Source organism: Ambystoma mexicanum, chromosome 2q (assembly GCF_040938575.1).
Source record: "Ambystoma mexicanum isolate Mex_15411 chromosome 2q, UKY_AmexF1_1, whole genome shotgun sequence".
Classification (NCBI taxonomy): domain Eukaryota; kingdom Metazoa; phylum Chordata; class Amphibia; order Caudata; family Ambystomatidae; genus Ambystoma; species Ambystoma mexicanum.
The window spans coordinates 1,436,148,926-1,436,164,080 of record NC_090924.1 but is presented as its reverse complement, the minus strand read 5'-3'; the positions used below and the strand labels follow the sequence as shown (position 1 = coordinate 1,436,164,080).

The 15,155-nt window shown below is 47.4% G+C and overlaps 1 protein-coding gene across 1 annotated transcript in view; it reads left to right on the top strand.

The window, feature by feature from the left end:
• Positions 1–15,155, top strand: part of F8 (coagulation factor VIII) — a 906,500-nt gene that overhangs the window by 721,109 nt on the left and 170,236 nt on the right. Inside the window, exons 14-16 of the mRNA XM_069648978.1 lie at positions 5,923–8,698; positions 9,094–9,259; positions 13,068–13,280. Coding sequence (XP_069505079.1) covers positions 5,923–8,698; positions 9,094–9,259; positions 13,068–13,280 — 3,155 coding nt within the window. The remainder of the gene's footprint in view (positions 1–5,922; positions 8,699–9,093; positions 9,260–13,067; positions 13,281–15,155) is intronic.

The window sequence follows — 15,155 nt, the reverse complement described above, 5'->3', positions numbered from 1 at the left end:
GGGACTGTAGGGTTGCAGATACAGGTCCAAGTGCAAGTGCAAAGGTTTGCCAGGAGGGAGTGCAAGTGTGTGGCAAGGCTAGGCAGGGATCTGGGCCCGAAATCAGAGGGTAGTCAGGTGCCGAGTGCCGAAGCAGAGTGAGATCAGCAGGGAGAGGAAGAGTGAAGGCAGAGGCAAAGAGGAAGGTCTTGAGTTGTTTCTGTTATCGAAGATGGTTCTCCTTAAGTTTCAGAGAGGCCGGGAGGCTGTTCCAGAGGGAGGCCACAGCCGAGCAAAGAGATCTACCCCCCAACTCGATGCTTGGAGAAGCGTTGGAGATTTTGTTTTAAAGGGGCAGTTCCGTCTTCTATTTGGGAATGGCATACGTTCACTTTATCTTCACTCCACTCATAGAACTTATGATGTTTGGGGGTATTGGATAGTTCTATATAGGCCATTGCATGGAGGGCATAAGGGAGTTCCTCATGAGAACAGGAGTCCTTTTCCTCAAAGGGTGAGACTCTCCCGGTCAGGTGGCACTGTGCCTCGACCCCTAGCCTCACATGGGATGGGGGCTCCTCCTTGGGGAGAAGGAACAAATTCCTTTGACTCGTCACACAGCCAATGTTCATCTTCCCTTTATTTCAACTGGGGATGGAGAGCATTGAGGTCCCTATTGAGGTCCCCAAAGTTCTTCACTGATGAAGGATGCATATATTATCTTCATCCACATAATTAAGGCATTATCTAATGATTCAAGGAGGCTTTCCCTTTTTAGGACTCCCTACAAAGCAATTTAAAAACCTGCAAAGAATGATTGAAATGAATCCTTAACTTTCTTTACAGCTAAAGGGGTTAATTGAAAACAGAACCCATTTTCAATGAATAAAGGAGGGGTTACAAGCAGAGGACATTTCCATATTATCTAGCATTTCACTTCAGAGAATCAGCCACTGTACCACACCTCTATGATGAGGCCTGGACTTTGGAAAAATAGAACAGGTGATAGGTGGTCCACAAGAAAAGACAATTGGCAGTGAATGGCACATCCAGTAAGCCAAGAGGTCACACACCAGCCGGGAATCATCAAAGAGGAGCAGACCCAATGGGAGTCGATAGATGAGTGAGGGTTTAGCCCAAGAGCAAAAAGCCGTTTCAGAGTTATGGAGCCCTATGGGAGGGGGCAGTCTCCCTCCTATGGGAGGGGGCAGTCTCCCTCCTGGGGCCCCTTTCAGATGCTTATGCATGCCCCTTGTTTCCCATGAAACAGTGAAATGGTATTATTTGGTGCGTCATCAGGTTCCTTTTGCTCCCCTGGTGCCAAAACCTGCCTTCGCCACTAGCGGGTGGATAACTGGAAAGAAAGTGGCCATATTTGAAGGGATGTTTAATTTGTTGGATGAGAGCAGCGTTACATCAGGAACCTAGTGCACAAGACTATAACAGACCCAAGAGAGCTTTCAAAAGCTGCAGACTGGTATGTGAGTGCTCGCATTCAAAAGAAAGCTCCGGCAAGCGCACCCTAATCAGAAGTGAAGGCTTCTGACAAAACGACTCCAAAGGAGGGTAAGGACAACCTTATTCCAAGAAAGGCCACCATACATTTGAAGGACAATATGAGCCACAGGGCTTGTCAGCTTCCACAGAAAAGAAGAATAATGGTACCTCTAACTCTGGGGTACCAACACCCTCAAAACACACATTTTGTTTTCTTTGCTAGGTCCAGAACCTTAGGAATGGTGATCTGGCTTGTAAGGCAGTCCCAAAGAGGCCATAATCAGTGCTGGTCTCGTGGAAGGATCATAGTCAGTGATGACTTCCTGCTAGGCCAGGGAGCGGCTGAATGTTCCATAGTCACTCTGAGTGGGAGCGGTAGCATATCCCTAGAGGAGACTGATTCCCACTATTGCAACACCGCTCACAGCTGTCAGGCGGTAACAGTGGTTACAAGAAGGGCAGATCATCAAAGGCTCAGATTGCTAATGCCCCATGGAAATGGTACCCCTTAGCTGGTGACTTAAGACCTCAATGCGCTGTGTTGCGTAGCACTTAAAAACTCCATTCCTGTAGCATGTCTGTTGGTTAATGACCGTCTTGCCCCAAGATAATATTGGCAGTCACTAGAGTGAGAGCTCAGGAAACAGCCAGAGAAGAAGGGCTTGGGACCACAGAGGTGCTTCCTGCTAGAGAATACGAGAAACAGGACACCCTAATAGCTCCTCATCCACCGAAGTGTCCGCTCCTGTGGGAGATGGCCCAGTGGCCATTGAAGTGCCTACTGTTGTAGCACAGGAACGCCTGCCCTCAGGGTTGCCTACTGGTGTAGAATAGAAACCTGAAATGGAGCACGAGTTAGCTACAGACCGCAGGAACCTGCCAGATTTGAGTTTGTTTAACTCAGCTGAAGGCCCAAGTAAGGCACACAGAGGCTGCCCAACTCTGGCAGGTCTGCGGGAGCAGGCAGAAGAACAGGCTCAGGGTGAGGTCCTTGGGTTGTTGAAGCTGTATTGGGAGAATGGTCTCCTGGGGTTACTGGAGATCGGTTGCTCCCCAGAACCACTGAAGGTTCCTAAGGAACTTGGCTAACAACATTCCTTTGGCTGGCCCATTAGGAGTGACCAAGACATCAGACATTTTGTCTGCCCATCTTAACTGGCCCCAAATGGGTGTGAAAATAAAGGAATTTGTGTGCTCCAGCCACGCTTGCCAAGCTTCTTGTAAGTCAGGCGGGATAACAAATACCAACTTCATTCCACTACCAGTGATTGGGCGGTCTTTTGACAGAAGAGGGATGGGCATTGTGGCTCCTTTGGTTCCCCAAACCATCTCTGGGAACATTTTCGTAGTGGTAGACGATGCTACCAGGTACCCTAAAGCAGTAACGATGAGGAGTATCAAAGCCCGATGTGATAGTGAAGGCTCTGACTGGGATATTCCCTTGTTTGGGGATTTCCCTAACAAGTCTTTTCGGACAGGGGCTAAAGTTTCATATCTGCATATATGAAGGCAATGTGGAAGGATCGTGGACTTAGTTACACGTTCTCTACAGCTTTCCATCCCCAAACCAATGGACCTCTGTAGCGAGCCAAGGCAACATTGAGCACCTGAGGAGAAAATGGGATGGCCTCCTGCCATTTGCCTATAGGGAAGAGTCACAGAGCGGAGAAGGGTTCAGTCACTTTGGGATTTTGTTTGGCATCTTGTAAGGAGTCATGTGAGTCTGGTGAGAAGGGATGGGAGGGTAACTCCCTAATTTGTCTCATGACATAGTGTATTATGTGCTGGGTTAAGGTAAAAAATGGCCAAGTACAGGAACAATCCAGAGCTATCTGTGGATGTCTAAAGCCGGAGCTCTCTATAGGTGTCTGAACCAATTGATCTCTACAGTCATCTAAAACCAGAGCTCTATGTGGGTGTCTGAACCCAGAGTTTTTTGTGGATGTCTGAAGCTGGAGCACTCAATAGGTGGCTGAATCCAGACCTTTCCATGGGTAGTTGAAGCCAGATATATCTGTGGGTGTCTGAAGTCAGAAGTATGCATGCTTGCCTGGAGACAGAGCTCTCTGTGTCTGTCAGAAGACAGGGCTCTCTGAGCGCTTGGAGCCAGAGCTCTCTCAGGATATCTGAAGGAGGCCACTCTATAGGTACTGGAAGGAGATCGCTGTTTGGGGATGAAAAGCAAGAGTTTTGAAACCCTGAACGCTGTATAGCTATCTGAAGCCAGAGGTTTCATGTGGCTATCTGAAGCCAGAGATTTCATGTGGCTATCTGAAGCCAGAGGTTTCATGTGGTTATCTGAAGCCAGAGGTTTCATGTGGTTATCTGAAGCCAGAGGTTTCATGTGGCTATCTGAAGCCAGAGGTTTCATGTGGCTATCTGAAGCCAGAGGTTTCATGTGGCTATCTGAAGCCAGAGGTTTCATGTGGTTATCTGAAGTCAGAGGTTTCATGTGGTTATCTGAAGCCAGAGGTTTCATATGGTTATCTGAAAGCAGGGGTCTTTAATGACATCTGATGCCAGACCTCTCTATGGGTATCTGAAGTTAGAGATCTTTGTGGGTGTCTGAAGCCAGAGCTTGCATCAATGTTTAAGCCTAGAGATCTCTATGGGTGTCTGAAGCTAGGGATCTCTATGGGTGTCTGAAGCTAGAGCTCTCTGTGGGTATCTAAAGCTACTCCCCCTAGGGTTATCCTAAGCCAGGTGTCTTTATGTGCATCTGATGCCAGAGCTCTCTATGGGAATCTGAAGCCAAAGCTCTCTATGGGCATCTGAAGGCAGAGTTCTCTATGGGCATCTGAAGCCAGAGCTCTCAGTGGGCATCTAAAGCTAGAGATCTCTGTTGGAGTCTGAAGCCAGAGCTCTCTGTGGCTATCTAAAGCTAGAGATCTCTCTAGGTATCTTCAGCTAGAGTGCCCCACCCAGGGTTATCTGAAGCCAGAGATCGCTCTGGATATTCTGGAGCCAGCGCTCTCTGTGGGTATCTGAAGCCAGAGTTCTTTATGGGCATCTGAAGCCAGAGCTCTCTATGGGCATCTGAAGCCAGAGCTCTCTTAGGGTATCTGAAGCCAGAGCTCTCTTAGGGTATCTGAAGCCAGAGCTCTCTTAGGGTATCTGAAGCCAGAGCTCTCTGTGGGCATCTGAGGCCAGAGCTCTCTATGGGCATCTGAAGCCAGAGCTCTCTTAGGGTATCTGAAGCCAGAGCTCTCTTAGGGTATCTGAATCCAGAGCTCTCTGTGGGCATCTAAAGCTAGAGCTCTCTATTGGAGTCTGAAGCCAGAGCTCTCTGTGGCCATCTAAAGCTAGAGATCTCTCTAGGTATCTTCAGCTAGAGTGCCCCACCCAGGGTTATCTGAAGCCAGAGATCGCTCTGGATATTCTGGAGCCAGCGCTCTCTGTGGGTATCTGAAGCCAGAGTTCTTTATAGGCATCTGAAGCCAGAGCTCTCTATGGGCATCTGAAGCCAGAGCTCTCTTAGGGTATCTGAAGCCAGAGCTCTCTTAGGGTATCTGAAGCCAGAGCTCTCTGTGGGCATCTGAGGCCAGAGCTCTCTATGGGCATCTAAAGCTAGAGCTCTCTATTGGAGTCTGAAGCCAGAGATCTCTTTGGCCATCTAAAGCTAGAGATCTCTCTAGGTATCTTCAGATAGAGTGCCCTACCCAGGGTTATCTGAAGCCAGAGGTTTCATATGGTTATCATAAGGCAGGGGTCGTTAAGTGCATCCATCTGAAGCCAGAGCTCTCTATGGGTAATGGGTATCTGAAGCTAGGGTTCTTTGTGGGTGTCTGAAGCCAGAGCATTGCCTCAGTGTCTAAGGCTAGAGGTCTCTACGGGTGTCTGAATGCAGAGATCTCTGTGGGTGTCTTTAGCCAGAGCTCGGTAGGCTTGTCTGGAGACAGAGCTCTCTATGTCTGTCAGAAGACAGGCTCTCTGTGAGTGCTGGGAGCCAGAGCTCTCTCAGGATATCTGAAGCCAGAGATTTCTATGGGTCTCTGCAAGCAGGGTCCTCTGTGGGTGTTTTAGCCAGAGCTTGGTATGCCTTTCAGAAGACAGACTCTCCCTGGATATTCTGAAGCCAGAGCTCGCCCTGGATATTCTGAAGCCAGGGCTTGCTCTGGGTGTTGGAGGCTAGAGTTTACCACCGGTATCTGAAGCTAGAAATCCTTTGGGGCAGATATGGGCAGAGCTGTGACTTTCAACAGTGCTTTAAATCCCAAAGTCTTTCTTGGCACATTAAGTCAGCGCTCCCTGTAGCCCAGTGCATTTCTGCTATGTAGCTCTGTGTGTGGCTACTGCACAGCCATATGTGTCATTACCCACATGTATGTGTGTGACAGTTCCACAGACCTGTATATTACTGCTTCACAGCAGTGTTTAAGTATTGTTTCACACTGCTTTCGCTGGTGGTTCACTCTGTACATGGTTTATCACCTTTTCCTGATGCAGGTGAGTGGAAGCTGGAATCCCTGAACCCCTACTTCAGAGACAGGGGCATGCGTGCCACCCTCAGGGTCACCGAGTGCAGCCGGATCGAGAATGGCTTCTACGAGTATGACTATGAGATGATCCCGGAAGACGACATGATGGAGACGAGTGTATTTCAGCCTCGCGGTCACCCCAAAAAACCTAGGCAGTCTGGGCCTACTATGCGAAAGTGCTGGAGGATAAGGCCAAATGCCACTCGAGTGCCAGGGAACGGAGCAGAAAGAGCCAATCCTGCACTCAAGTGTGTAACAGAACACTCGTCTCCTCAGCTGAGAAACACCAGTCATGGCAGCAGCGATCCTGGAAGAACATCTCGTAGAGATGAGTCTGGGGTTACAGAATTCCCACCCAACCCATCGGTCATTCCCCTCCATCTTCTGGAAGGGGGTCCTTTTGAAACATCAGCTAATCTTCACGAGGAAATGAGAGAGGGTGGCCAATCGGACACAAGCGTTGCTACATCAGCAGAGGAGGAACGCTGGCCTCATGTGAACAATGAAACCAATGGTTATCATGGTTCGGTACCGCCAGGGCCTCTTACAGCCGAAACAGACACTATGATAGAGCACCAGGGACCAAGACGCTTCGAAAAGACTCCAAATGTGATCCAAGATTCTGAACATTCTTTCTCAGCCCGTCCAACCTCCCCTGGCCTGGAGCAATTGGGCATTTCTAAACTGGGGGCAAGCGATGAGAGACCAGCGGGTCACAGGAAAAGGCGTGGTGCGATTGAAAGCGGGAGACGTTCTACCCCAGAAGGATCTGTGCTTCAGGGAGACATAGGTGGTAGAATGCCGGGTTACTTGAAGAATGTCCCTGGTGAAGGTACCGGTGCAGAAGTGGAATTTGCAGCATCAAGAGAAGATGAGCTCAGGGATGTAAAATCCGTCCTCATGCAGAAGTTCCTGGGTAGACATAATGCAGTGGAAGCATCGGCCACACCTCAGATTGCAGACGAGAGGGAAACCATTCTACTGCCCACGGATTCGCCCACTAGACTTCGAACTTGGCTTGAGAAACAGAAAGGCATGCCTGCTCGAAATAACCATTTCAACAAAGTGTTGGGGAGATCTGGAACAGAAGGCAAGCCGTACAAACCACTGGACCCAGGCCTTGTCAATGAGGCCGGGGATGTTCCTGCAGGAAAGAACGTAAAGACAGGAAGTGAAGAAAACCAGTTCTGGAAAAAGGACCATGTCGTCTCCCCAGATGACCCGTGGGTTTTCAAACCAAAATTGACAGCTGATGCATCAGAGTCAAGACATGGCATTAAGCAAACCGAGGCCTTGGAGGGGGTGATGGCTTCCACAACTGCCAAGGACATTAATACTGTGGGGCACCTTCCAGAGAATGTCGAACAATACTCTTCAACCCATAATGCAAAGGACGGCGATAGTTTAGAAACCATTCCAGCAAATGCAGAACAGGCCTTGGTTACTCCAAACACCAGAGAACTTGGTGCTGTGGGATACCACACAGAGAATGTAGAACAGGCATCACTCACCCACAAACTCAAGCAGAGCACTACAGTGAGCAACCTTCCGATGAATGAAGAACAGGTGCCTACCACCCCCAGCACAAGCGGGACCAATACAGTGAAGTCCCTTTCAACGCATGCAAGATCAGACTTCATCACCACCAAGACCAAGCCAGACCTTACTGTGGCGAACCTTCTAAAGGAGGCAAATCATGTCTTTCCCGCCCCTGACACAAGAGGGAACGATACAGCGGGACATCTGCCAGGAAACACAGGCCAGACCTCTCCAACTCTCAACACCGCGCAGAGCAATCATGTGGGATATTATCCAAGGAATGCAGAAAAGGCGCCTACCACCACCAACCCAAGTGAGACTGATAGACGGAACCTACTTCCAAAGGACACACAATGGGACTTTCCCACCACCAAGACCAAGCCAAACCTTACTGTGGAGCACCTTCCAAAGGAGGCAAATCACGTCTTTCCCGGCCCTGACACAAGAGGGAGCGATACCACGGGACACCTGCCAGGAAACACAGGCCAGGCCTCTCCAACTCCCAATGCCAAGCAGAGCAATACTGTGGGATATCATACAGCAAAAGCAGACCAGGTTTCTGCCACTCCCAGTACTAGAGAAATACATACTGTGGAAAGCTTTCCTACGGCTGCAGAGCAGGGCAGTCAAACTGCTAACACCAGGGAGACTGACCACACTGGCAACACCAAAGAGAGGGACCCTGTGGGACACCTACCAGGCAACAAAAAGGAGGCTGTCAACAGAAACAGTCCCACGGATAATGATACTGTGGAATACCTTACAGTGAACCATGCACAGTTCTTCACTATGCCTAGCTCCATGGAAACTGATAAGCCGGGGCCTCTCTCAGGCAATGGAGGGTTGGCCATTGATGATGGCGTCCATGACAGCAGGGCACTCCGAAGTGGCGCGACTCCTGCAAGCAGCACTCGTCCCGTACCAACAGAACTCAGCAGCCCTGAGGTGGGCTTAAGTCAGTCCCATACACAGAACGATTCATCAGAACCTGCAGGGTCCAACTCCTCAGCTCGGCCCTCTCATGCATCAGAATACGATGACTATCATGGCGGCGACAGCAACACTGACGACTTCGACATCTACGATGAAGGGGGAGAAGGCCAAGGTCTCCGCACCAGTGGCGGCACCATTCGATCATATTACATCGCGGCAGAAGAGGTGACGTGGGACTACGGCCTCCAGAAATTTGCCCACACGGAAGCAAGGTGAGGTTCTGCTAACATCATTTCTTCTAAAACACTGCTTTATATTATGTTTTTAGGAAGAAAACATTTGCCTCCCCTTAAGTCCCACCTTCTTAAACCCCCAAAACAAATTAAAAATGTTATCAGGCTCACTTGGACTTGCTCAAACATCCACTCTTTTCTGAAACCTGCAATGCTTGCCAGCCCTTTATCTACCAGACATGTATAAAGGACACTGCGGAGGAAAGCTGGCAAGAAACTCAAGAATACATCAATTGGTGGCAGTAGTGAGGAGTCTGGCCAACACATGTCTATTTAACAGGATGAAAGGGGTGGGTTTGCCATATCTGGTATTCCTAAGAAAGATGGTTAGGCACAAGATACCCCAGATAAATATTTGTCTCGTCTTCTCCTAGGTGGCAGAGCAATGGTTGGGCGAAACAGTCCCCGTTGTACAAGAAAGTTATTTATCGTGCATACCTGGACAGCCATTTCACAGAGCCAGTGACTCGCGGGGAGCTGGACGAGCACCTGGGTATCATGGGGCCGTACATCCGGGCGGAGATCAATGACGTCATAATGGTGAGCCAAATTAAGTTATCTCATTTGATGCAATCCAATAATAGGTCTGACACATTCATCATCCACTCTAGTTTCCTGCATCAGTTGTTCCCACCATGTTAAATTCTGTTATTATATAGTAAGCCTGTTATGTGGCTTCTTGGCACTAGCTGAGAATTGGTTAACAATGGAATGCTGTTGTAATTCCAATACTTTGGGATCAGCTACGTTTTTATATTGTCTGAATGGCAGGGGATTGTCAGGGTTTTCTGCAAGTAAAGTGGCAGAGCGCTCCTCAACTTTGTGGCCTGAAATGCGAAAACCTCAGGCCCCAATTGTACCTTAGGAACACTAAAAATAACTAGATACTTCTTCTTCTTCTTAATTATCGGAGGCGTGGGCGGACCCACGCAGGCGCTTCCCCATCCTATAGGATGATGTGCACCGTACCAACTAATTATTATTTAGCTCCATTTGAACTCACAACTCCTCCTACCTCCCCGTCTGCCTCACAAAATCTAACATCACACTACTCCTCCTCCTGCCTCTCTCCCCATCACCTCCCAGCAAAGCCCTCCCGCTCAGCTCAGCCACACCCAACGCAGTCAATCGAACCCTCATCAATTCTCTCTCTACAACATGTCTCTCACACCTAATCAAAAAATGTCCCACCGTTTCAGGCACCCCACACACCGCACAGTCCCTTGATTCACGCTTCCCTATTCGAAATAGACAGTCATTCAGCCCCACATGACCTATCCTCAACCGATTCAGCATCACCTCCTCCCCCCTCCTCCATTCTGAACTCCCTGCATCCACCTTCACCGACACTTTCCCACGAACACCGAACATCCACCTGCCCTTCACCCCACTCACCCACCTCTCCTGCCACTCATCCATGACGCGTCTCACCATCACAGCCTTCACCTCATCCACACTCAAAGGCAACCTCACATCAACCGCTCCCCTCCTCATACCCTCACCCGCCGCCAGATCCACCAACTCATTTCCCAAAATGCCACTGTGACTGGGAACCCACGCCAACTCCAAATCCATACCCCCGCGCACACACCGATCAATCTTCATCCTAATGTCCAAAATCACATCCTTCCTATCACCATCCCCTGCCACAATTGCCTGCAACCCACTCAATGAATCCGAGAACACCCCCACTTTCTCATACCGCAACTCACACACACACAATAACTAGATACTTTTCGCATAGAGAATGCGGAAAATATCAAACACTGTCCATATTATGGTGGGTTTCAAAAACAAGAAAAAAATACGCTTCTATCTCTAATGCGGGAGTAGGATAGACTACCCCAGCTAATAAAACATTAATGTAACAGTGCCATTTAGTAACTGTCAACGGAAGCTTAAGTCAAGATCTGATCCACAGAGCAATGCCTCATGGGTATGCAAATTAGCTGATACGCTTGCTTTTTTCTCCATGCACATCTCAAAGTCGTGGCTGTGGTGCGGGTGGAAAAGATGTCTCCCAGAGAGGAAGGGCAGATGTGTATAATTCGTTATGCACCTTGTGCCATGCTTTCAACTGTTCCATATTCGTAAATCATCATATTCCAATCAATGCTTTGTTTCCTTGTCTGTGTTACTTACTACGGATGCTACAGAATGTCTTTATGGCGATGCGTTAGGTAGCCTGGCAGAGCCAAATGAAGTCCATTGCATTGGTAAATCCTCAATACAACATCCCTGGAAGCAGGTAAGTCTTGACGAGACTGGCCATGAGCAATGCTTTCTTGCCTACCTTGAGGTGGCAAAACCATAATGTGGACACTGCATTCACTTGATGAATGACGAGAGGGCTGTATCAGTCATCATTACCCAATCTCTTGCAAAGTGTATGGCTCTAGCGGAGAACCCCAGATCACAGGGCTAGATGCCAGCATCACAGTGAGCATTGGCTTGGCAAAAGCATTCCTCTCAGTAGTGGTCCCGTAAATCTCCATATCCTCTGCAGCTGAGCGCGGGTAGGCCTCGTGCTTGGCGCTAACCACCCTTCCCTATTTTGCACCTTAGTCTTTATATGGGAGAAGCAGTCTCTGCTCTGAGGCACTTACTCGAGGGATTAATTAACATCTGGATTGGACAGGTGTTATGCCTACGCCTAGCAACCTTGGCATATACTGAGTGGCACAGACTCTGAATTTAGGACTAGCTTGGGGAAATACAATAGGTCCGACTGCGCGCCTCGCCATCCTGGCAGCATAAAGTTTGCATTCATAGTAATATTCAATAAGGCTCATTTAGGTATAAAGTGCAGTCAGAGGGTGCAGTTTATGCAAGGTTCTCCTGGCTCCCAATTAAGTGCCTGCGTGGGACCACTTAACTGGGGGTCTTAAATCATTAAAGATGTGCCTATCACCCTCCTGTAATCACATGACCACGTCTACAATGTAATATAGTTGATGAGAAAAAATCAACTCCTTTGAAGAAAAGGGCAGAACGACCCAATGGATGGAGTAAAAAAGGGTTGCCCTGGAGAAATGCAATAGCAGAAGGGGAGAAAGTTTGCCGTTCTCCCCCTGCGCTTGCCCACCTAATGCCCCAGCCCATAAATATCTGTTTCCCTCGCAGCTCTGCAAGTGGCAAGAGAGCACGGAAAGACAGAAGCTGCCCTACAGATCATACCATAGCCTGCTTCCTTATGCCTGATGAACAATCCTGGAGCTGCCTGCAGCGTCTCTCAGATGCTGATGTGCAAATGCGATTCACAAAGATTTGCTCAACTGCGTCTCAGAGATGCTCCAGGCAGCTCCAGACTGGCTCCGGGTTCTGCCTCTGCGAATCAGGTACATAGTAGCAGGAGTAGATCTGGGGTGTTTATGGTATTATATTGCTTTGCTCCAGTGCAAATCTTTGTGAATCCGCCCCAAGTGTAGTTACTAGTAGTTTTGCTCAGAGCTCTAATTCAACTCTGGGCTCCAGGTCTGTTCCCACTTGGACTTGCGCAGCTCCTGCTGAAGGTTCCTTGAATGCTTTAAGCATTCTATAAAACACAAAGAGGATATATTTAGTTTGGCCAAACAAATTCTCTCTAACAATGTGTCATGGATAATTCTCTTTCTCCAAATGTCTTTAATTTTTATTTGTTTTTAATTGTATATGGTATGTAACATACCTTTGCAATATGACATCGCAGATAGAAAATAAGTAGATACAAGAAAAAAGCAATCATAAAAAAATAACCAAAAGAAAGAGGATTTCACATCGGTAAGGGAAAAATAGAGAAGGATCCTAAAGAGATGAAACAGGAAATTACTCAAATACCGTCGCAGCCAAATTAATAGCATTTAGAAAGTTTAACAGTGAGAAAATTCCAGTATTTGCGTGACCAGACAATAAATAGGACCATACATTATCATAATCTATAAAATCCGGATTATAAATAGGATTTCTAAAATACTACAGTCATTTGAAATGTAGAATCACAAGATGTTTTCGAGTTTCTACATTATTAAATTCATTACAGAATCTACATTTTATAAGTTCCTTTGGCAACATCCTCCTTCAAAAGTAAAACTTCCCTTGTTAAAAGAGTATTAAAACAGAACCTTAAAAACATATTTCGCCCCTTTCTTATTTGGAAATAAACTTAAATAAGTTGGGAGGGTGCCATCCTTGTATGTGAAGCTTATCTATTGTGTTGCTCCATTCTGCAACATGTGTGGTTTTTTTGATCAACATTGATTTCAAAGCAATATCTTCAGGTATATATCCTAGTTTCTCTAATATCCGCCTTCTCTATCTTCTCCTAGACCCTAGATGAACTCTCTGATTTCCATCTTCCATCTCTACACAGATTCATTTCAAGAACTTGGCTTCTCGGCCGTACTCCTTTTATTCCAACCTCATGCCATTCGATGGGGGCCAGGACGAAGATGGAGTGCACACTCCCCACCAGGTGATGCCGCAGGAAACCAGGAAGTACACAGGGAAGGTTTCTGACCAGATGGGTCCAACAGAGACTGGCTTCGACTGCAGGGCCTGGGCTTACTTCTCCAATGTCAACATGGTAAGAGAATATGTGTTGCAATGAGGATCCTGAGGCCATGGGACATCTGATAGCTTCCGTGACAGGACCATGTGGCCCTTAACTTATTCCTGCTTCTCTTGTGTGATCACGGGCACCTCGATGCATGCAAGCTTTCCTCATATGATGATGGTTCCTCTACCCAGGCAATCCTCCCTTTTTACAATGTTGGTCGCTCACTTCATGTTTCTGATAAGGAACCCTTAACAATCCTTGCTTCCCTTAGGTCATCATGTCCATTTCCCTTGTGGGATCACTGGTCCATCAGCCTGTGCACACTTCCCTTGAATGATCCTGGCACTCTCAACCAATGTCTGCTTTCCTTATGTGATCCTGGATGATCTATGACGTCTCAATGGAAGCCAGCAATGTAATACCCAGCAAGTCTCCCTGGGTGCTTGTTTTCCATCTCAATGAAAGCCACCAGACCTCAAGCCCATATCATCACAGCCATCTCATAACAAGTCATCCCATCTCGAGACTAACTCATTGCAGCCATCTCATTGCAAATTATTTCATCTCAAACCCAACTCATTGCTGCACTCTCATTGCAAGACTTTTCATCTCAAGAGTCACTCATTGTGACCATCTCATTGTAAGTCATCTCAAGCCCAACTCATTGCAGCCATCTCATTACAAGCCGTCCCATCTCAAGACTAAGTCATTAAAGCCATCTCATTGTAAGTAATTGCATCTCAAGTACAAATCATTGCAGCAATCTCATGGCAAGTAATCTCAAACCCAATTTATTGCAGCCATCTCACACAAGACATTTAATCTCAAAACTAACTCATTGCAGCCCTCTCATTGCAAGACTTTTCATCTCAAGAGTAACTCATCTGACCATCTCATTGTAAGTCATCTCAAGCCCAACTCATTGCAGCCATCTCATAACAAGCCATCCCATCTCAAGACTAACTCATTAAAGCCATCTCATTGTAAGTCATTTAATCTCAAGCACAAATCATTGCAGCCATCTCACACAAGACATTTCATCTGAAGACTAGCTCGTTGCAGCCTTCTCATTGCAAGTTATTTCATCTCAAACCCAACTCATTGCAGCCATCCAATTGCAAGACCTCATCTCAAAAGTAACTCATTGCAACCATCTCATTGTAAGTCATCTCATTTCAAGCCCAACTAATTTCAGCAATCTCATCGCAAGGCATCTCATCTCACACTTAACTCATTTCAGAAATCTCATTGAAGTTATCTCAAGCCCAACTCATTGCAGCCATCTCATTGCAAGTCATTTCATCTCAAGTCCAACTCACTGCAGCTATCTAATTGCAAGTCAATTCAACTCAAGCACAACTATTTGCAGCCATCTAATCTTAAAGCCCAACTCATTGCATCAATCTTTTTGCAAGTCAGTTCCTCTCAAGTCCAACTCATTTCTGCAATCTCATTGCACGTCATCTCAAGCCCAACTCATTGCAGCCATCTTGTTGCTAGTCATGTAATCTCAAGCCCAACTCATTGCAGCCATCTCATGGCATGACATCTCATTTCAAGCCCAACTCATTGCAGCCATCTTGTTGCTAGTCATGTAATCTCAAGCCCAACTCATTGCAGCCATCTCATGGCATGACATCTCATTTCAAGCCCAACTCATTGCAGCCATCTTGTTGCTAGTCATGTAATCTCAAGCCCAACTCATTGCAGCCATCTCATGGCATGACATCTCATTTCAAGCCCAACTCATTGCAGCCATCTCATGGCATGACATCTCATTTCAAGCCCAACTCATTGCAGCCATCTTGTTGCTAGTCATGCAATCTCAAGCCCAACTCATTGCAGCCATCTTGTTGCTAGTCATGTAATCTCAAGCCCAACTCATTGCAGCCATCTCATGGC